This window comes from Camarhynchus parvulus, chromosome 20 (genome assembly GCF_901933205.1).
Source record: "Camarhynchus parvulus chromosome 20, STF_HiC, whole genome shotgun sequence".
In the NCBI taxonomy this organism is placed as follows: domain Eukaryota; kingdom Metazoa; phylum Chordata; class Aves; order Passeriformes; family Thraupidae; genus Camarhynchus; species Camarhynchus parvulus.
The window spans coordinates 13257921-13280900 of NC_044590.1; the positions used below are offsets into that span (position 1 = coordinate 13257921).

The 22980-nt window shown below is 47.0% G+C and overlaps 1 protein-coding gene across 1 annotated transcript; it reads right to left on the bottom strand.

Annotated features, from left to right (window-relative positions):
- Nucleotides 1-509: 509 nt before the first annotated feature.
- On the bottom strand, nucleotides 510-22776 carry FAM83C (family with sequence similarity 83 member C). Its single transcript, XM_030963143.1, is given in 5 exon segments — nucleotides 510-1440; nucleotides 10698-10822; nucleotides 15049-15216; nucleotides 22097-22729; nucleotides 22732-22776. Coding segments are annotated over 5 exon segments (1902 nt in total).
- Nucleotides 22777-22980: the final 204 nt, after the last annotated feature.

Sequence of the window (22980 nt, forward strand, 5' to 3'; positions counted from 1 at the left end):
CCCTCCTGGCCTGGCACGGCTCAGCGCGGGCAGGGTGCTGGCCACACTCAGTGCTCACCCCCTCCACCAGGACCCAACACGGCTTTTTCCAGCAGAACAACTCCTTTATTTTTCACATCCCCCTGCCTTTGGCCATTTCATTTTCACCATATGGATACAGGGAGAGGAATTGCTCAGCATGGAGAGAACCAGGGCTCACCCTGAAGACCTCAGTGTCCAGTTTCCAGGTGTAGCAATGGATTTGTGTAAGTTTGAGGGGAAATAGTTCTTTCTGAAGTGGATAAAAAGAATGTGGATTATATTTATGTGCTTTTCTCCCTCCTGCCACAATCATGTAATAGAAAATTTGAGCTGCAGTTGCTAATCTCATCTGAATCAGTCGTCTACATAGATTAGACACCTTTTAACAGGAACAAGACTAATGTTTTGATTCCAAGCCCCAGGCATGATGACTGGCGGGGAAAAGCAACCCCTGGAAAATCAGAGCAGAGGCCAGCTCGAGGCCCAGGTCAGAGTTCAAACCGACTGTGTATGTGTTTGGATTTTAATTTGTTGTACTTGGTGATCAGGTCCAGCTTGCTGTGCCCCAGAGTCATTCTCTTCTCCGCCCCGTACGCGCTGTTCTTGTCCAGCAGCACATCCTCTGGGAACTTGTCATAGCAAGGCACTACGGACTTTTTATCCCGTTTGAGGTGGTTGTATGGGGAGAAAAGGTCAAAATGGCCATGTCCAGGGCTCTGTCTCTTTTCTACCCCATAAACCACGTTCTCATTTTCAGCTGGCAGCTCCCCAGAGGTGGCCACAGGTGCTCTCTGCTTCAGGCTGGTCCCGTTGCTGCCGGTGCCTTCCGACAGGGACTGCAGCGGCTGCCCCGCTCTCGGCGGGGAGCAGTGGCTGCTGCTGGCCTTTGTGTCCCCCTGGTCACCAGGTTTATTGGAGGAAGGCTCCGGCTGCAGGAATATCCTTGCTGTTATGAGGTTTGATTTGGGATACAAGGCTGGGGTGGGTTTATTTGGAGGACTGTTAGCCGAGTCTGGTGGTTCTTCTTGCTGTTTAGGGCAAGTGGGCTTCAGGAATGTGTCCTCCTTCCCCTTCTTATTGCCAGAATCAGAGCTGGAATCTTGCTTTTCCTGGTGTGCACTGCAGCTGGAGTTTTTCATAAAGGGAGACACTTTTATGCTCCTGATGCTCACATTGGAAAGACTGCTGGAGGGGCTCAGGGTCTCAGTATCATTCCCCTGAGTGGGTTTTAGAAGACAGTTGTCAACTTGTGAGGTATTCCAAGAAGAGAGGCATGTCCTGGGATCTGGCACACAGAAGCTGGTCACTGCTCTGGACTCTGCGTACAAGAACCGGAATTCCTTTTCAAACTCTGCAACAATTTGCCCGCGGAAGTGGGTCACCAGGCCAGTGTGGACTTGGCTGCAAAGCCAGGTGAAACTGCAGGAAAAGAAACAAAACACGTGTTAACTTCAGTTCACAGAGTGCCAGAATGCCTACCACGGATTTTCACATTCCAGTGATGGATTCCTACCCGATTTGTGTTGTTACAACTTTCTCTAAGTAGGCAGCTGTGAGATTGCTCATGGACATGAATGTGCTCATCAATAAGTACAAAAGAATAACCCTAAAGTGGTTGTTTGATTTCTGCTCGGGGTCCCCTGCTCTTCCCTCACCTTGGCAGGAGCTGTGTTCTCATGTCCTGACATCTCTGATGGGCTTGTAGGAGCTGCCTGGGCAGGCAGGAAATGAGGAACTGCCTTGAGGAGTGGAGGTCTCCAGAGACTACAGGAATACCTCAGGACAGGAAGGATGATGATGTTTGCTATAAGTATGCTGTGGGATTCCCAAATGCAATAGAAGTTAATTCTTGGCTCAACAACTCCAGTCCCTGCCCTCACAGTTAAGTGTTTTGGGATTTTTTCTGGGAGCTCATCATATTCTACCCTAAAACCAAACTGGTTTTGCCTTAGCTGGGTAAAAACTTCCATTAATTGCAACTCTGCAAATTTTCCTTATCTGTTTAACCCTACCTCTTGTTTGTGCCCAAACTGTAACCTAATCAGCTCTTCCCCAATATTGCTACAGATTGTAACCACATTCTCTTCATCTTCCTTTTTCTGATTAAGCAGAGAAGTTCCTCTCCAGAGTGGGAGCCCCAGGCTCCTGGTCATCCCAGTCATCAGCTGATTTTTTATTCTTGCTATAGTCAAACCAGACCAGCACACTGAATGTGTCAAATAAACCAGAATTTTCAGAGGTGACAGTACAGCTGAGGGCTGCTAAAGCAAGACACTGATTCTGAAGAGCAGGGTAAAATTACAGGAGCTCCAGGAGAGCAATTGTCATGAGACATTACATTCTCAAGAAAATGTCCTTTTAGGACAAGATACTGGCACTGTGTTTTGGGACCTCATCAATGTTTAGCTCACAAGAAAGCTGTTTGGGAATTTCTAGTAGGAAACACAGCTCCTGGCCAGTCCCTGAGCACTCTGCAGTTGTTTTAAGTCAGACTGGTGTTTGGTATGTTTACACTCAATCACACACCAAAGAGAAACATAATATGGAAAAAAATACTCTGCTGCTTCATATCAAACCAGGTGAATTAGGTAAGAATGCAAAAGTAGTAAAAGAATAAAAAGATCTTTGTGGGTGGCATGAAGAGTACTCAGAAATACCATCCTGGAGGCTCAAAGCAAATGCATCCCTTCACAGAGATATTAGGGTGAAAAAATCAAACCAGAAACTACCTGGGATTGCTAAATGACAGAGGAGAAGCTCCAGAGAGATCATCTTTGAAAACGGTTGGGTCACATATTGCAAAAGGGGAAAGAAGAACTATTCAGCTTTTTTTGAGGCACGTGGTCCATGTGCAACAGGAGTGTTCAGATAATTCCTCAGCATCCCTTTATTGTACAGGAATTTGGGCTGCCCTGAGCCCCCTTGGCACAGAACACAAGGGAGGATCAGTCTCCTGTTGAGATCTCTGTAGAAGAGATTAGAAAACATCAACAGAACAGTATCAGCACCTGGGCAGGAGCAGGGATCATCAACATAAGAGCACCCAGGGAATGCCAGGATGAAATAGCTCAGTCCTAACCAGGCTGTGCTATCTTCCACTTGAAAGGGCTCTGGCTGTCAGAGTGCCAGGGTGCTAATGTGATATAATGTTTTTTATGTTATAGACAATTAAATCTCACAAATTAGATAGACATAAGTTGTGTTGATACACAAATTAGTAGACACTCTTCTAAAGAATGCAGTTAATGGCAATATAGGAAATATGAGATAATAGGAAAGGCAGCTTTGGCAAAGGAATGTTATCTCTCAGAAAGCCCTGAGAGTTCTTTGAGGAAATCCAGGAGCCCAGACAGGGGAGATTTCATGGTTCGACACTGTCAAAGGCGTCTGTCCCAGGGCACTTCCTGGCTCCACTGATGCCTCTTGCCCCAGTTTGGGCATTCCTGTGTCCCAGTTTCCCATGCCGACCCAATGAGGTCCTGCTCACTCTGTGTCATAAAAGGATCTGGAAGGAATTATCCAAGTTCCCCGGTGGCACAGCCCTCCTTGCCACAGCACAAGTTTCCAGGATGGGACTTGCAGCCGTGGCTATTCCCATCACTACAAACTGATAAAGAACATTTTCTTCCCTGACTGGCATAGCCAGGGAATGATATCTGGTATAAAAATGAGGCACTGGATGAAATTCACAAATTAAAAATCTAACACAGACAGGAAGAGGTGTTGTGCCTTGCACAACACAACACCCACATGGGCTTTGGAGCTCCTCCTGCTGCAGGCTACCCTGGATGCTAAAAGATCATAGAAGCTTCAAAGAGCGGTAGGATTTTCCTGACATTATTTTTTCCCTATAACAAACTGCAGCTCACAGCCGTTCTAGATCACCCTGGGGCACAAAGACTCAGAGAGGATGGCTGTAGGATAGGATCCCCTCCGTGCCCTGCTTTCCGACTCTGCGGGAGCGGTGCAGCTCAGCCCTTGGCCGGGAGATGGAGGTGCAGCATCGCCCCCTGCCCGGGGCTCTGCCGTGGGCCGAGCAGGAGCGGGAAGAGCCCCTGCGGTGTTCCACAAGTCTCCGTCTCAGCAGCATTTTCGACACCCGGATTAGTTCCCTGCGTGCCCCCCTGTGCAGCCGTGCTCTGCTCTGGGCTCACGGTGGCCTTTGCCTTTCCTCAGCTGTTTGGACAGGTGACCACATCTCCACATTCAGCCTCTCTGCTTCAGCTCTTCCCAACAGACGGGATACCAATCTGCAGCGGAAGATTTTTTGCTTCTTTCAGTAGTTTCTCAAACTCATTTTTACTGCTCTTCTGCCACTTGGGCTGTCACAAAGCCATTCTTTTCTTTCCATATGCCAACACAAACTTGTGTTTTGTTTTTGCTCATGGCTAAATGCATGTACCACATAACACTCATTACTAGACTTTGATTTCAAGTGACATTTTCTTAGATAGGGTACCAACAACCTGCCTTTATTGCAGCAACCTCTTTTAGCTTGCTCCCAACACACTTGAAATAATTTCCATTCCTTGATTCTCATCTTTGTTTTGATCCAAACCAGTGCAATGTACTCACTAATTTGGGCACCCATGTCTGTTATCTCTTACGTCTTATTCATCCTTCCAGCAGCAGACCTTGTCTCTTTCTCCTGGATTCACTTTTTATTTACACACCCGAGGACTTGCTCTTCCCTGCTTTGGTGTGCCCAGCAAGGCTGCACATCACTCATCTCCTGGCAATGTCTGCTGTGTGTGTCATCTGGGGTTCCCTTGCTGATGCACTGTGCTTCCCACTCCTTACACACTCCCTTTCTGCTTAATTAGAACTTCTTTCTTGAGGTGAGTCCTCATCAAGCTAGATCTGAAAATCCCTCTTCAAAGCTCTTTCCTATTGCTTGGGCCATGGATACCTGTGAGTATAAGCACCTTTCTTTGAAAGAAATTCCAGGCTTCCTTTAGCTTCAAACCCATGTAACTTTATCTGTCCATTGCCAAACACTTCTGTACTTCAGTTTTATTTCTCCTGAAGCCATGTGTGAAAGCTTTTGCAGTCTTGTAAACTTTCGCCTCTCATTTTTCAGTTTCAGCTGCTGTGTCAGCTTCAACCCCAGATCTTGAGTTTCTCCCTACAGCAAACACCGGACTGGCTCCTTCCTCTCTGTGCCCATGGCAGGACACAACCATACCGTGACCATCTGTCATTTTCAGCAGAGAAATTTAATCTCCTCTAAGGCAACTCAGCCACATAACTCTCTTTCAGGCTGACAATACCACTCTGGTTCTAGTCTATATATCCTGTTCAAGATCCTGTTTAGCTCTAGCCCCTCTTGGCCCTTGGGTTCTTCTCACCTGCTGAAACAGTAAATATCTTAATTGCTCAAATAAACACTCTATTTCTTCTGTTACCCAGAATAAACCTAAATAGCTATATACTTAATTACATTTAAGATTTTAGATGATTGCTTTGCCTAGATACCTCAATCTAGTTTTTTTCCTTTATTTAGAAGAAATATAATGTTAGTCAGTGTACACATAAGAGTTGAAGGGTCTAAACTAATTTGCCTACATTTGTTTAAGATAAGAGCTGTGAGCTTGGCTTCCATATTTAGAGAGTGCTGCAGAAATGTGCTTGATCTGTACCAAGAGGCAGCATTCTTTAATTTATCCTGATATATTTATCAGAATAAATTAAAGAATCATGGAATCACAGAACATCCTGAGTGGGAGGGGACTCACTGGGATCATGCAATCCAACCCCTGGCCCTGCACAGACACCCCAACAACCCCACCTTGGGCATCCCTGGCAGCGCTGTCCCAATGCTCCTGGAGCTCTGGCAGCCTCAGGGATGTGCCCATTCCCTGGGGAGCCTGGGCAGTGCCAGCACCCTCTGGGGAAGAGCCTTTCCCTGAGCTCCAGCCTAAATCCCCTGACACAGCTCCATGTGGTTCTTATTGTATCAATGAATAAACCCGTGAGAGCAGAGGGACAGTTACACTGTTTCTGTATAGTTGGATCCTTTTCTTCATTGCTCATCTTCTCGTTGCAGAGCTGCCAGGCTGGAGTGACCCAGTGGACAGCAGGGTGCAGTGGATTGCTACAGACCAAAGCTGGGATGTGTTGAAGGTCACACAGTTAGGGATCACCCACTTCACTTTAAAAACAAATGCAGGAAAACTGTATTCTGATAAAAGGACAGGATGGAAATCAGTGACACTTGGGTAAGGAATTAGAATCAATGGAGAACATCTGAACAAATAAAGCTGTGTTTAGAAAAGTGCACGGTGGCTGTACTGGGAACTTTCTGAGCGGAGTGCTGATGGTAAATTAGCCATGTTGAGGGGGTGCTGAGAGATTAAGAAGGCAGAAAGCAGAGGGATAAAGGGAGATCCTGCCAGGCTGAATGGGGGCCACAATGAGGAAAGTTGCCAAAACTGCATTTTAGACACTATAAATGACCACTTGTTGGAAAAACCAACCAGAAAGCCAACAAAAGAAGAAACAACACTACCAGTTCAGAGAGTTTCTTCGGGAAGTTCACTCAGCAAAAAATAACCATGACCTAGCCATATCAAATATTCTTTCAGGACCAAAATAATCCAAAACAGTAATGCTTAACTTCAAAGAGAATGTGAGGAATGCTATTTAAAAGAAATTTAAAAGAGCAATCAAAAAGGTTAAATGCTTTGAGGTGGCAAGAAGATTGTTTAAAGATGCTATGTTAGAGTCTCAGAGAAAACGTACCTATCAAAATAAAGACATTTTAAGTCATCAGAAAATCTCACCATAGTTAGAAAGATGCATTATATGAAAATATGGAAGCAAAAAGCCTTCATAAACTGTAAGTCAGCGATTTTCCAATTATAAACCAGAGAATAACCTGTCATTTAATATTGAACATAGTAGCAGAGGAATGGAAAGTTTTAAATGTGAACCTTTTAAAGAGCTCCTGGAAAACTACAAACCAGCCAGTCCTATTTCCATACTGAACAAACTGGTAGAAGCAAATAGAGAGTAAAATGATTAGATGCATAAATAACTATAATCATAATGCTGAAGACTCAGCATGTTTTTGTGGAAGGAAGCCATGCCTCAAAAGCCTCTTGCAGATCTTTGAGGGAGGTGGCAAGCACACAGATGTGCTTGATGTATCAAACTTGAACTTTCAAAGAGATTTTGACATGGTCACTCAGCAAAGACAATTTTTGTTGTTGGAAAAATTAAGTGATCAAGAAATACATACAAAGGAAGGTCTTCCCAACAAGTAGCAGCTGATTAAAAATACAAACATTAGCAGTGGGTTTCATTTACCCACTGGAAACCCACAAGTTTTGTGCTGGGATCAATGCTGTCCAACGTGTTGAGGAAAGTACTAAAAAACTGTAGAAACTGTCCATGTCAGACCTCATGACAAAATTATTGTGGATCAAAAGAAAACTGGATAAACAGAAGCTGCAAGAGGGTTCTATGGTAAGGGGAGGAACATGTGACAAAATGATGGACAATTAAATGTCAATAAATTCAAACTCTGGATACAAGAAATGACTGAAAAGCCAAGCATACTTCACCTGGAGAAGAGATGATTCACATGAGGGATTATAATGGAGGAGGACAAAATCATGGATGCAGTCAAGAAAGTAAATAGGAAACACTGATTTTCTGTGCCCAGGTTGTGGGAATTTAAGGACATCAAATATAATTATCTGGCAGTAGGTCTACTGTAAACACCACAGACAACTTCTTCACACAAAACATAAATTAAACTGCATAACCCATTGCCAGAGGGTATCATGGAGGCCAGACACGGTGGGAAAGAGTGTCCTACAGCAAACTGAACATAGAGAAGCACATACAACATAAAACCCCAGAGTTCTGAAACCTCTGATCCTTGCACACAGCATTGCTGAACTGCAAAACCTGCTGCTGGGTAAGAACACTCTTACTTACCCTTGTCCCTGTATCATCCTGAGAGACCCCTGGTTCCACTCTGGATCTTTGGCTGTACTCAGTAACTGTTCTCATCCTTTGCATCTGGCTTTCCCATCTGCAGGGACAGTAATCTAAATATCTCCTATACAGGTTGCACTCTACCAGAAGCAGACATCCTGATTTTCTGCTGTGAAAGTGTTTCTGACAAGTGAACAAACTCCTCAAGAAGAGACTGTTTCTGTTAGTGCAGAACATCATATGCTTACTGGCACAGCACAGAATCAGATGTAAAACCCTATTCAACTGAAATACTGTCTTCCAGAATTCCAGAAGTTTCAGCTCTGCAGAGCTCTGTAGAAAGGGAGCACATGAGAGCCCCCAGTCCCTGCCCTTAACAGCACAGGGAGGAACTGACCCAGAGAGCTGCACCTGCATTTTAAGCAATACCCTGACTGTGGGCCATAGCGAAATCAGATGTTCCTCCAGCTGTGCAGTTCAGTCCAGCTGACACATGCTCAGCTTTAGTCATCCAAAAATGACTAAATGATCCTGATGAGTTATGTAATCCCTGCCCCTGCAGCCAATGAAGATGGATAGAGGGATTTAAAAGATGAGTATATGTGACATGGGTTAGTTGTGGGCTCAGCAATGCTGAGGGAACAGTTGGACTGAAGGCTCTTAAAGGGCTTTTCCACCTGTGATTCACTCCATTGTTTTTCAGTGTCTTAGGATGGTAAAAATGCCACCAGACACTGCTCTCCATGTTGTTTAGAGATTTGACACAACCAGTTTCAACCATATACTCCCATTTTTAATTCATTTTGCCTGAGTTTGATGAGGTGAGACCTCCACTCTTGGAGATGAAGTCATCACCAGAGGAGAAGGTGCAGCTTGAAGCTACAGCACTGATGAGGACGCTGGTAGCCTGAGGGTCCAGCATGCGCTCACAGAGAGATGGAAACTGAGAGAAAGGGAGAGGGAGAGCAGTGTTCAAGGAGATCTGGTGGAAGGAGAATAAAAGTGTTGCCAGGACAACAGATTCACAGAGCAGGCTGTCCTGAGGAGCTGCACTGTTTGTGAAGGATCATATAATGTTCAACAGTGTGAAAATACTGTGGGGAGGATCTGCAGGTGGCAAAGTAACTGAATAGAGTCTAGTAATAAAAATATAGGACAAGAACAGTAGGCCTGACCCTCTGATCAGAACTGTGGAGAACAATGTTAGCTGAGGTCACAGAGGCTGCAAAATTAGGATGGGCAGCAACAGGGGGAGATTTCATCCATTCATACACATACAGGATAATGCTTCACTGGGATGAACCATGGAGAAAAACTTTTTTGAAGCAATAAATGATTACATGCCAGAATTAACTAGTCTAAATTGTTTGACCCACAAGCAAAGATGTGATTCAGGATGTGGTCTGGAATGGGGCATAAGACTTGGTTCCAGAGGCAGAAGTGGAAGAACCCGTTTTTAAGAATGATCACAACACAGTTTTAACTCTTTAGTGGAGAGCAAGCTAAATAAATGCAGCATGTGGAGGTTCAATTTCAAGAAAGGTAGCTATGTAAAAATGCAGCAATCTGTCAAAAAGAGCTGAAAGGGAGCAGACCAAAAATCCCCAGGATGACTGGGGCTGTAGGCTGTTCACAAATGCTGTACTGGCAGTCAAGGAATTGTGGCCTGATTTGAGGCCTGGGTGTTACAAGAGTGATGGCAAGGCCATAGCTGAGAACCTCAAAGAACTTCCTGCATCCATCGCTGGTGCTGGTGGCACTGAGGTGTACTTCTCTCCTCTGTATCAGCACCACCAGAACGGCCAAGGGCTGAGAGGTTTCCCCTCTGATCCCACCTACAGAGGGGGCTCTGAGTGCAGTCTTGAGGCCCACACACCCCTGGAGCTGCTCTCTACCCTGGGGCATGCAGAGCATGCTGAGAAGAACAAGATTCCTGCTAGCATGGAGAATCACAGCCTCTTGGAAAAGGACAACAGGGCAAAGGCAAGCCCAGCTCACCAACCTGCTGGAGTTTGGTGAGGGAGCCAATGAGCACATGGATGCCCTCAGGCATGGGGGGGTGCAGTGAAATTCCCAGGCTTGCAGGGGATCCTCAGGTCCTTCAGCTGGTTGGATACCTCACTGTAAGTGAGCAAATCCAGAAGAACCTCACAGAACCGAGCAAGTGGACAAATATGTGGCAGATGAACTTCAGTAAAGAAAAATGTTGTGTATCCATTGGGGAAAATTATCTGTATGATGCTGAACCTGGAACAGCTCAGGAAGTTGTCTGACATCATCAGCTCAGAGTGCCATGGCAACTAAAACATGCAGTGAGTGTTGGCCCCTGCCAGCAAGGACCACAATCACAAACCAGAGTCTGGGCATCTTTGACCCCTCTTGAACACCTCGGTGCAGCCTATCAGGGGGGCCACATGCAGTTCTTGTCTCTGCACCTCAAGAAGGAGGTAGTGAGGTCACAGAGGGTGCAGAAAAACAGAATTAAAAAGGCTGAGGGATGCAGCAGCCACTGTATGAGGAGAGACTTCTGAAAAGTTTGAGGTCTTCAGGTAAGAAAAGGGCAGGGAGGGTGGATAAGATAGAGGTTTGGAAAACTGTGAAAGCACTGACTGAGGTGAATGCAGGGTAACTCTTGAACCACCATGCAGCACCAGGAGTTGTTCAGTATTTTGGTAAGGAATATTTCCTCAGTGTCACCAGTCTCTGCCACAGTAGTTGCTGTATTTTCTTACCTGTATGTACCAGCAAGAACTTGGTCACAATCAACCAGGACAAACTTCTCCAGAACCTGGCCTGCAAATTTCTTGCCTGCTTTGCTGTAGTACGTGTCTCCACTCAGGCACCTTATGCGCATGTTCTGAAACCAAAGCAGGGAGAGTTGGTAAGGGGCCATGTACTGAGCTAAACTGAGATGTTCCCTTGTGCATCACTGCTGGACTCCCTCAAGCTCATGCTCTGCTCTGAGAGGTAGAACTCAGCAAGGCATTAAGTATTTCTTGGCTCCTACATATCAAATATTTTGTCACACTGCCTGCTTCTATGGGATAAAAACCCAGCAAAAATTAACAAGTTGCACTTGAGTGCAAATTCTAGTTTGAAAAAAAAACTTTGGAGAATCCTATGAGCCTACAGATCATTTCTGATGTATGTAAAACTATCCAATTTCTTCCAGATTATTAATGATATTCAGCACCCCACTAGCTGATGGCTCTACATTAAGTAAATTTTGATGCATAACAACTAGCTAGTTTCTAATCAATAGAGTGTGCTGCTCTGATTTTATACAATTACAGGCTTAAAACTAAAACATTACTCAATGAAAAAAGACTTAGAGGAATATCTACATTTTAAGGAATTCCTTTTATCAATACATTTTAAAAATATATTAACATTTTCAGCTGCTATACTCAATTGAAGCAGACCTGATGCTCCACTGCAAGTACTTCTCTGATACAACCTTGACCTGTAAAACTAACTGCCCAGAATAAACTGGGGAATATGGCTCTTGGTATCCATTGGGAGCCTCTTTCATAATGCAAGGTGTTTGCCCATAATAGAAGTTATTTGCACCTCAGGTGAGGAAGGCAGAAGATCAGAACAGTCACTGGAAGTTGTTAGTGACCTGCTCTGTGTGATACAGTGCCAAACAAAACATCTGGCATGTAAATAAACATCCCCAAGGCTACACCTCCGCGGGGCTGCCAGGTCATCCCTTCCTGCCCTGCAGGCCAGCTCCCCTGACACCTGTCACACCTCTGGTACAGCAGGAGCTGTCACAAGCTGTCACCGCCTGCACTTGACCGGGCAGACCCCTCTGTGGGCAGCCCATTCCTGCCGAACATCAGCCCAGCTACAGACAAAGCCCTAGAGCAGCTGGTGGGGCCGATTTGCTCCTGGCAGAGCCGGGCACTCAGGGAATGTGTCACTGCCCCTCTGCCCCCCAGCAGGTTTCTGGCCAGGCCAGGCAAGGGACAAGCGCCAGCAGGGCTTTGCCGGCAGATGTTCCCCGCAGGGCGCGTCCCACGCCCCTTCCAGCCTTCCGGAGCTGTCCCGGCCGGTGCCCCCTTCGCCTTCCTCCCACGGGGCTCAGGGCAGGGACCCTGCGGCTTCCTCTGCTGTCAGAGTCCCCGCGGGCAGGAGCCGAGCTTCCCTCCGGGAGCACGGCCAGGTGGGAAAGGCTCGGCTCCCGCCCTGCAGTGAGGGTCTCCAGCCCAGCCGGGAGCACCACGGCCCTCAGGGCAGCACAGCAGCAAATCTGCTCCTGCCCAGAGCCCATCCAGGCTCTCTCTTGCTGTGGCAATGGCAGCTGGGGACAGCAGGGAGAGGGCAATCATTTATGATGCTGCCCCTCATATTGGCCCTGTTTTCTGCTCAGGGGATTTCCTAAGCTTCTTGTGGTTTGTCTCAGTGGGAAGCCCACTGTGATCTCTTCTCCAAGTGCTGGTCTAGTCTTCTCTTGAGTTCATGCAAACCTCTAGCAAGTACAGTGATGAAGCTTCAGAATTTTGACACTGTGGCTTTCACTTGTTGGCTTTTTATGTCCCAGAACATATCCTCATCTGCCACGTATGAGAAGGGAGAAATCTTTTCCCAATAATGACAGTTGTGCATTGGAACAAGTTACCCAGAGAGACTGTGCAGTCTCTTCACTTGGAGAGCTGCCAGATGAGACCAGGTAAAGTGACCTCACAGGTGACACTGTTTTGAGTGGGAGACTGGGCTGATGACATTCTAAGATCCTTGCCAACTTGAATTAACCTGTGATCCTCTGAAATGACACCACAAGTTGCTAATTCAGACCAGGATAATGCTGGATACTTGGTGAGGTCTTCACCTTATCCTGTGGCCAGTCAAAACAGGATTTTTTCTTCCAGTGACAAAGTTTCAGTAATACTGGTTTTCACTGGGAGGAGCTTCCTCCCCCTCACCTCCTTCCTGGGGAAATTAAAACAACTTCAGGTAAATTCCGTAAGTTTGTCACCACAGTATTTCTTCACTCCCTTTATCCTTTCCAAGGCTGGTTGAGTTTTTGATATCTTGTTCATTTTCATTATCATCTTCTTCCTCTTGTCCATCCAGACCCTGAATAGTCCCCACAAGATGAGAATCCTGCAGTCTTGCAGGAAAGACACCCTGGTACTACTCTTGCTCCATCCAAACAGTAGCTCCAGGTTCAGCAGACAAATGTTTGAAAACTCCAAGTTAAGGCTTCTGCTGCCAGTGCTCCACACAGGATTTTCTGATGCTCAGCACTGGAATTTGCCACCAGCAGACTCACATGTTGTTTTCAGAACTAAGATGCTGGAGGAGCAATTACCCCAAATTCCCCATTCAAGCCCAAATTGTCACAAATTATTCCAAATGGAGATTTACTGCCACATCCTGTCACAACTTGGAGGCAGGAATAAAATATGTACCCTCATTCCACTCAGATGTGTATTCAGCCTGCAGGTAATGGACTGCACATGTGCATCAGGTAAGAGACACTTCAGATGGAGAGCTGCTAGTGAGTCATGGAATGGGGAGGCAGGTGTTAATTACCCATTCAAGCACACGACATGACATCAGGCATAACAAAGAGACACAGACATCTCACCAGATATAAACTCACTCTAATTTTAATTTTAACAATGGCCACCTCTTGGACAAGAAGGAATAAAATATATTTTTGAGAGATGGAATTCATCTGAATGCACCAGGTCACTTCAGTGTGGAAGTTATTTATGGAAGCAAACGTGCTGCAGCATGGAGGAGTTTTCCCCAAGAGCTACCATCTCAAGGGTCAGGATGAAATGGGTCTGGCTTGTAAGAACCAAGACAGGACAGAGCTTCACCAGCATGGTGGAAGAATCACAGAATCATTTAGACTGGAAAATACATCCAAGGTCATCAAGTCAACCTTGGTCAACTGGACCAGAGCACTGAGTGCTTCTCTAAAGAAGCCTCTGTAAATTACCCTTTGTGTAGACAGCTTAAAAATCAGGGAAAATTAAGACATTTTAACTGCATCTATTTAGAATATCCTGTAAAACATTGTTTTTGCATTGTCCCTAGCTTATTTTTAGCTAGGAATACCTTTGAGCTAACTGGAAAATTTCCAAGTGTTCCCCACAAAAATGAAGGGAAAACCCATGAAACTGGAGGCTGGAGTGGAGTCAGTGCTCCAGGGAATCCTGCACACCAAGGGAAGAAGCACAGCCAGCACTGCTGGCCTTACAGGAATAACAAATGACAACAAAAAAAACAACTTCCATTGAGAGGTGGTGGCCAGAAATGGGGATCAGCAGGATACTGGGGTGTGTCTCTGAGTCTGCAAGTTCCCAAGAGAGCTTATGGCACTGTCACATTTAGTTTTACTGTTTATCTGCCCTGGGCACCACATGCTGGGTGATGGGCACCCACTGAGCAGGAATTGGGTTTTTCATAAATCCAAATCATGGGCCCACAACTGAATTGCAAAGCCTAAAAGCAGATCTTAATGTGAGATTTTTAACCTATGGGTTCAGCAGAAGCAAGTGATGGGGTTTGCAGCAGGACATCTGAGGGGACTCACTCCTTCCCTTGCCCTCCCAGCTATTGCCCTGCAGCAGCCCTGGGCAGAATTTAAATCCCTGAGCTCAGGGATCTGAGCTATGAGCAATTTAAGTCTTGCAATTCTATGTCCTAGAGCAGGGGCTGTGTTCTTTCCCCCGCCATGTGCAGATGATACAGGTTCACATAAACTAAATTTCCAGGCCTCCCCCTGCATCTCTGCACCAGCCCAGCAAAGTGTTCAGCAACTCACTGCATCTCATCGGCTCCAGATTCACACTCTCTGCATGGAAAACTGAAAGGAGGACCATAAAACATCAGTATATGGGACTAGGAGGCTCCTGCATGCCTTCCTCTGTGCTTCCAGACAGATCTCAATTTCCTAGAGCAAACAGCCTTGGTTCCTTAGCCTGGGACAGGGAGAGAAGGGATAGATTCTGGGGAGAAGGGATGAGTCCTAGGGACCAGGCAAGGGGAACAGAACACAGGGTACATAATTTTTATCAATTCCAAGACCTGTTTATCATATCCAGTGTGTGACTGAAAACTTACTGGGAAGCTGTCCTGAGTTAGAGCCATTTTATTGCACATTTCCACAAAATGCTTCAAGTACTCTTCATCCAGGATCAGGTAAACGGGGATGTGCCGTCTGCTTGAGGCCTCCAGCAGGTCACACAGAATTTCCATGTCTGTAAACAGATCCATCACAATTGCTATCACCTGGCCAGGAGAAAAGAGGTGTGGGGGGAAAGAAACACAAGAGATTGTTGAAATCTCATGCCCAAGTGAATTGTGCTTTAAACTGTGTGCTATAAACTATTCAAACCTCCTGAGTTACTGAGACCCCTTGGCCGCCTGAATGGAGATAATTCTGGACCTTTGTGTTTAAGGTCCAGAATTTAATTTAATTTGTGTTTAGCTGCCACAGCCCTTACCTTGCTGTGGCAGCTAAAATCAAATTTTAATAACTGCGAAGACAATTCCCACCTGGGTACCTCCTGTCTCATCTGCTATTCGCAGAAAGGAATAGCTGAAAGGGTAATGCATGCACAAAATCTGAATTTCAGTGGTCCAACAAGTATGTGTTGCCTTAAGAAAATATGCCAAGAATAAAGAATATAAACAAGAGCTGAGACTGAGCAAAAGCATTGATCAGTCAGCAAGAGTGACTCTACATGACTGGCAGATTAATACAAAAAAGTACAAATTTTTTTTAGGATGAACACACTACCAGGTGAGGGAGAAGGTATTGTGATAAAGTATGTGCAAATCCTCGTGTCAAGATTAGATCCTAGGGGTGCCTAGACAAAATCTGAGAATAATGTGTGTGGAAAGGATCCCTCCCCTTTCCCTGCTGTCAGAACTGCTCATGCAGCCAGGGATGCAAGTGATGGGTATGAAACCTGACAGGAGGAAGAAAGAATAACGCTAAGATTATTAAAAAAATAAAAATATATGTATCTCAATAAAGTGAAGATAAGGTCTTCAAGGAAGGGGTTTTAAATAGGAAAAGAATTTTAAAGAGAACTGCCAGTTCTTTAAAGAATGAGGTTGAAAAGACCATGGCGATGCATCCCACTATGGAGATAGAGTGGGAGGCAGCAGACTGTCATGGCTACATGAATTCTCCAAAAACTGGAATGAAAATACAGAAAACAGAAGGTAAATCATGACAAGCAGCTACTACAAGTGAGTTGACCCAGGACCAGACAATCCAAAGTATAGAATGACCTGCAACAAGCACAATGCATCAAGGGAAATCAGCCATAAATAGATTCAGATGGGATTGGAGACCCTGTTGCTCTGTTCCTCATGGAATGAAGTTGCCAGCAGACAATGCTGAGGGGGCCCTTATTTGGATGAGGAAGTGACTGTTGGGATCCATCTGTTGGCTGTCACTGTCAGGGTCAGGGGGACACCTTGAACAAGGAAGAACAGACAGGAGAGCACTTGCTGAGCAGGATAATTTGTCACTGCACCTGAGGGTGCAGAGCACCTGGTGACTCAGACCTTGAAGAATCAGCAGTTAACACTGAGAACACACTGCATGATGGAAAAGGGTAGGGGAGGATTTACCATCAGCCAAACTTCTTTTCAAAAGCTGAAAAAAACCAGTGAAACTACTGCCCAAGTACTTTAGTCCCAGTCTTTACCATATCATAGTGAATAAGGTAACTGCTGCTGGTAAGTTGGGTGTATAACCCTGATTTGTGTTTCTGCACCTGTCAGAGAATGCCCAAGTAAAGATGACTCAAAACTCACTAAATTTGGGAGTGAAGCTCCAATAACCTATTCTGCTTCTCAGTGCTCATGCCCTGCACCACACCTGGCACAGAAAACCCAGTCAGCCCTGCTGCCATCATGCCTCCATGAGGAGGGAGCCTGTGCTCCAGCACCTCTGCTGCCTGTGTTACATGCATGGCCACAAATGCAACTCTCCATAGACCAAATCACCCCATGGATCTCACCCCTGCAGGGTGAGCCTTCCTCTGCCGCTGCTGCTCACCTTCAAACCAAGAGCTAAATGCAGCAGATGGCAGTGAGGTCAGATTTTACATGTGCAGTGTTTCGAGCTGTAAATAGGAACAGGGGAAATTGCAATCATGGCGTGGGGCTGATTTGGAATAGCTTCAGAAAAGAGGAGAGGAGCTCCAAGTTTAACTGTGCTTGGATTTGTGCTCCAGACTGCCACACTGGCCCAGACTGCTCTCTGCCCAGTAGCTCCTCTGCTCTGTTTTCATTAATAACCTGCCTCTTTCCAGGCTCACACTCATGGCCTCAGAGCAGTCACAGGCAGAGCAGGGCCCCCGTGCTCTCCAGCCCAGTCTTCTGCTTGGGGAGCTGGCTGCTCTCAGCCTGTACAGTCCATGGAGAGACCTTTGCACAGAGCCACAGTGGAGAAGACAACAATGTCAGAAGGCTGATTCCTACTCCCTTGGGGATCGAGCCCTTTTGCAGATGGACAAAGATACCATGGCTCTGTTTTGTCCCCACAACCCCTCCCTGTGATGATGCCCAACACACTGTCAGTGTCCTCAACATCTTGCAGGAGACCCCGGGCCCAGCTCACTGCAGCAGGGTTTGGGGAAGAACCTTCCCAGAGGATGGTGCAATCCCAGGTATCAACGTGGGACCCAAGGCAGCTGTCAAGAGCTAAAAATCATTCCTGCTGTCCAGGCCAAAACCACATCTCTACCCTTTCACCCTGGCCCTGGGAGATACAGGGTCTAGAATCTGACTCCAAAGGGCACCTCTTCTGTAGCCCTTGTCAGTGTTGTCTTCCCAGAAGCCTTACAAAGGTTTGGCAAACTTCTCCCCTCTTGAAATGCGCCCATGTCTCATGGAGAGCAGAGTCAGCCCTGGAGGAGCTCTGCAAGCACTGAGAAACATCTTCAACTTCCCGAATTAATGCTGCTGCTGGTCTATCAGCACAAGGTACCACTGAGATCCACAGTATAAAAGGACTTTGCCACATCTCTCCACACTGACCTCCAGCCAAAGGCCAACTGCAATTTAGCCAAATTTCTTTGATGGGTCACACATCCTCTGATGATGAAGCACCATGAAAAAACGATAGCCCAGACCTTGTGTAAAGCCTGAGGCAAGTCCCTCTCAGCCAGACTTCACCTCATGATATTTGAGCTCATCTCAAGCTTGGGTTTGAGGCAGGTTTGTCTTGGGGAAGTCTGTCTGCTTGGGAAGTCAGTATGATGGAGTCAAGGAAGACCAAAGATCCTTTGTCCCCAGATCCCACATGCTGAGGGGCAAGGCCTGTACCTGGAGTGCACAGGAGATCCACACCACTTGCTCTCCTCTACCAGTGCTTGCAGGCTTTGGCAGGGCTGGTTGCCACAATTCAGGCTGATCCTTGCCCCAGACCAGCACTGCTATGGCCTCAGTGCTCCCCATGAGAGGGATGGGGCTGAGCAGGCAGCACACACAGCACAGAGTCACCCGTGGCAGCCGATGCCAGGCTGGATGCAGCGAGAGCCCCAGGCAGCAGGGCCAGCCTGTGCAAGCTGGGTGGAGCCCTGATAGTCACACTCAGGCTTTCCAAAGCGGGTCTTGGCTTGGTCTGGAGGTGGAGCAGGCTGCAGCTCTGCTCACACCTTCCTTCCCAGCACTCCCAGCGTGCAGCACAGCCGGTGCTGGCAGCAAGGACAGACCCCGTGTGTGCTGCAGTGGGCACAGAGGGGAGGCTGTGCCCTCCCTGCAGGGGGAGATGCCCATGCGGGGCTGCTCCTTGTAACTGTGGGTATCCATAAGGGCACTGAGATCAGCACACCCTTTTGGAAATCAAAGCAGGCAGCTCTTACAATAACATCAGATCAACCCCAAAGCCAAGAAATTTTGGGGGAAGAAGACCCTGGAAGATTTTTCCCCTTAAACCCCCTAAAGCAGTGGGAGTTGAGTATCCAAGTACCATCTGCAATTCAGGCTCCAAACAGCTCTGTCTCACATTTAAAGCTTTGTGGGCATTCCAGTCAATTGGGCCATACAAACCTAAACCTGTGTCAGTGCTTCCAGCCCCTCTGTTTCAGTGGTGGGGGCTGCAAGGCTGGCTTGGGGCATCCCTGCTCCTCCCCATGCTCACCATGACCTCTGAGCCCATGGCTCGGCCTTGGCAGGTCAGGATATTAGAGACACAGCTGCCCCACAGGCTTTAAAAAAATTCACACCTTGCCATTGTAGGGTTAAACCATGACATTTCCAAACGCACTTCTGGAAACTCACAATTCAGCAATTACTGGAGTCATCACTTTAGGAATTACAGCACCTACCAGATCCCCACTGGGGTTTGCCATCTGTCTGGTTTCTAACCAGCACAGCTGGTTTTACTGGTATTTGCCAATAGCAGTGTGGTTTGGGTCATTACTGCAGTGGTGCCATTTGATCTCTTGCTTCCCTGAGGACCATCAGGGACCCTTCTCCCACCAGGCACAGACAGAGTCCAAGGGGCACAAGAGGAGTGAAAGAAGCAGCATGAACAGTTCAAACCAGATTGGAGCTCATCTAGCAAGAGCAAAATTTTAACAGTATTATCAAATGAAGGCAAAGGTGTGGCTGTGCTGCATCTTCTTACGTCTGCAAAGAGAAAAGCTCAAATCTGAACATCAGTCTTCAAAGAGAGCTGGTTAAACACAGCGAAGGCAAAAGACCAACCTCACCAGCCAAAGATACCCATGAAACAAATGCTCCTTTTCCTAATTTGTCAGCACAAACATGCTGTTGCAAGAGATGTCAGCTGATGTTGTTCAGTGTGACTCTACCGGGAAGAAGCAAACAGCATTTCAAGACACGCACCTCCCTGTCTGCAGGACCTGGGAAAAGCAGCTGGGGATCTCAACATCTTTCCCACATCACACCAGCACTGTGTCCCCCATGGGAGGAGAAACTCTCTGCAAAAGAGGGATCTATGACAACAGCTAAAAGTCTAGCGGCAAAAATATTGGAAATGTAGAAACAGCAGCTGCAAACCAAAAACCAGGGGGTTCTCCAAATGGTTCATACTGGCACTTCAAGCAAAGGAAGCTTTTACCTCTGGTAGTAGCTCTTTTGTCAATTAGACACATAAGTAACATCCTTTTGGATGGTTTGTTGAGCAAAATTACTCAGTAAATACTTAAATATGTATAACTGAGATTGTGAATGAGCTGGAGTTGCCATCAATCATAGAGTTAATCATGGGAAGCACTGGCCAGAGCTGCTAACCCAAAAGCCAGTAATAAATCAGTAAGATACTTAAAAACTCATTCTCACATTTTGCACAACAGTAAAAAGCACTGTAGGAAACCACCAACTCAAACATGAAGGGCAGAAGATTGTCAGGGCTTTGTCAACCCAAGCAAAGAAAGCAAAAAGCTCAGAATGTACTGAAAGTACAATAAAGCAGCCACTGCCCAGGCAACTTGCCCATAGAAACTGAGAAGTTCCTGTGAACTGAGAGAGCAGCAAGATGTTTTTCCTGTGGCTTAAAAGATCATTATATCACTGAAGATCCGGGACACGTGCTGAGTGAGGGGAGGACACTTCTTGGTAGTCATTTACTCTGCGCATTCTACCATGACTGTGCCTTAATCCCCACTCCTGACAAGGATGGGGTCAGTATCACAGAACTTTTCGGATCATTTAAGATACCATAAATCAGCTGCCTACAAGGACAAACAAAGCTTTCTGTCACTTATTTCCGGGACCAAAACTTCCTGTAGTTGCCTATAAGATGCAGTGGAAGTTCAGGCATTAAGCAAGGGCTGCTTACAACTGAGCAGCAGTTCATGTGGCAAAATGGTCTTTTGGGCAAAAGAAAAAAGATCCCCATTCACCTCATATCACACCCAAACTTCACTGATATCTGGCTCTTTGAGGCTGTTTTAATGCTGTGCAGCAATCTGAGCTGCTGGGAATACATAAATTCATTTGCTCAGCTCTGCTGAGGGTTATAGAAGATCACACTTGAGCTGCAGTGATCCAGGTGATTCCTTATCTCCAGCTTTTACACAAGCAACAATGAATATAAGGAGTGACTGAAGTTAAATAGGAAACTACTGAGTGATAAGAGAAACTGCCAGAAGTGGACTGGTTAAAGTGAACTTTGCTCTAAATGTTTCTTCAATAACTCAACACAAATACTACAAAAGAAGATTGATGTGAAACAGCTGAAAAGAACCATGAAGAGAACAAAAAGCTGAAAATGTGTCTGAGTTCTCTGAGCTGCTGCTTTCACACAGAGTACAGTGGCAAAGCGAAAGAAACAACAAGCAGCATAATTGAGGGAATAAATTCATGCCAGCATTGTGCTTGGTAGGCAGGCACTGTAATCATCCAGTTTTTATTACATCCGAGGGTTGTAATAACACACCAGAAACTGTGCAATGGGGCAAAATGGGCTGATCTTACTCATCCCTGGGGAGGCACAGACATCAAACCTAGGAGACAGGATTCTAATTTAATTCAAACCACTGGCAGGGATTTTCAGTCCCCCAAATTTCCTCAGGTCATATGTGGTGAGGTCCTGGCCTAGGTTGCCCAGAAAAGCTGTGTCTGCTCCATCCCTGGTAATGTCCAAGGCCAGAGTGGACCAGGCTTGGAGCAACCTGGGATAGTGGAAGGTGTCCCTGCCCATGGCAGGGCATGGAATGAGACGGTCCTTAAGGTTTATTCCAACACAAACCATTCTGAGATTTTCTCTGTGACAGCAGCTCACCAGTGGTATTGTCTTGTCCAGCTTAAAATGATGTCCAGGGCTGGAGAAGAGCCCTGGCCGTGCAGAGGGAGGAGAGCTGGGAGGACACACAGAGCCAGGGACACTGCAGGCCCCGCCACGCACCCCCCTGGGCTCTGGGCCTGCTGTGCATCCCTGCAGCTATGGACACAGAAAGCCTGCGAGGGCACTGCCTGCATGATGTGAAATCCCAGGCAGAAAGAAATGACAAGGAAAGAAAGGAGCAGGAGCAGCTACAGGTCTGCTGCAGGAAAAGCAATCACATCATGCCAGACACGGAGAGAGCAGCGACAGCGTGGAGCGTGTGGTCACAGGTGTGGGAGCAGCCCCGGGCGCTGTGGCACAAGGCTCCCCTCAGGGACACAGCTCTGTACGTACCGTCCGCGCCCGGCTGATCAGAGACCGGACCAAATCCTTAATGCTGTTCGTTTTGTTTCTTTGGAAAATCACAGTGGCCTGAGTCTGGCCAGACAGCGTGAGGAGAGGAGTCCCTGGCCACCCCAGCTCCAGCTCTGGAGGGAGCACATCTGACATGAGGGGGAAGTAGGTGCCCGATGTCAGGTCAGAGTTGAGGGAGAACCTGTCTCCAGTGTCCGCATCACCAGGGTCAGCCTCTTTGTCTTTCATTGCACTGGGGTCTGGGAAGCTTTGGTTCCTCTGATGGCTGATGTATTCCATGTCCAAGGTGGACAGAAATGGCAGCTCCCTCTCCTCGGCGATGGCGCTCAGGTAGCCACGCTCGCCCTCCTCGAGGAAGGCGTCGATGGCCAGCCTGGCTGTCTCGCTGTGCTGGAGCACCAGTGGGGTGGGCTCCCTCCACCACGGCTTCTTCAGCTGCTCCAGGCGGCTCTTCAGTGGCCCAGACACCCCTTGCTGGCTCCCATAGCTGCGGTGGAGCTGGGGCCTCACCTCGACTGCCAGGTAGTTGAACATGACTGGAGCTGCTGATGCCGAGAGGTGTCTCTCCTGCTGGATTAGTCCTGTGTCCGTCTTCACGTCTTTTCTGCCCCTCCTGCACTCCTGAGCTCCTCCCAACAGGTTCCTCCAGGATTCAGCATAAGCTCAACTCCTTAATCACCAGGTACAGCCTCCCACTCCGGGGGAGGAGCCGCCTTTCCCAGCTCCCTCACCCGGCTTCCCCAGACACACACCTGATACTCACTGCTCCGAGTGCCCCTTTTGCAAGAGGAAGAATACCAACTCTTCAAGCTGCTCCTTCCTTTTCCTTGTAACTGATTAATCTGCTGTTCTCCCCTTTCCTT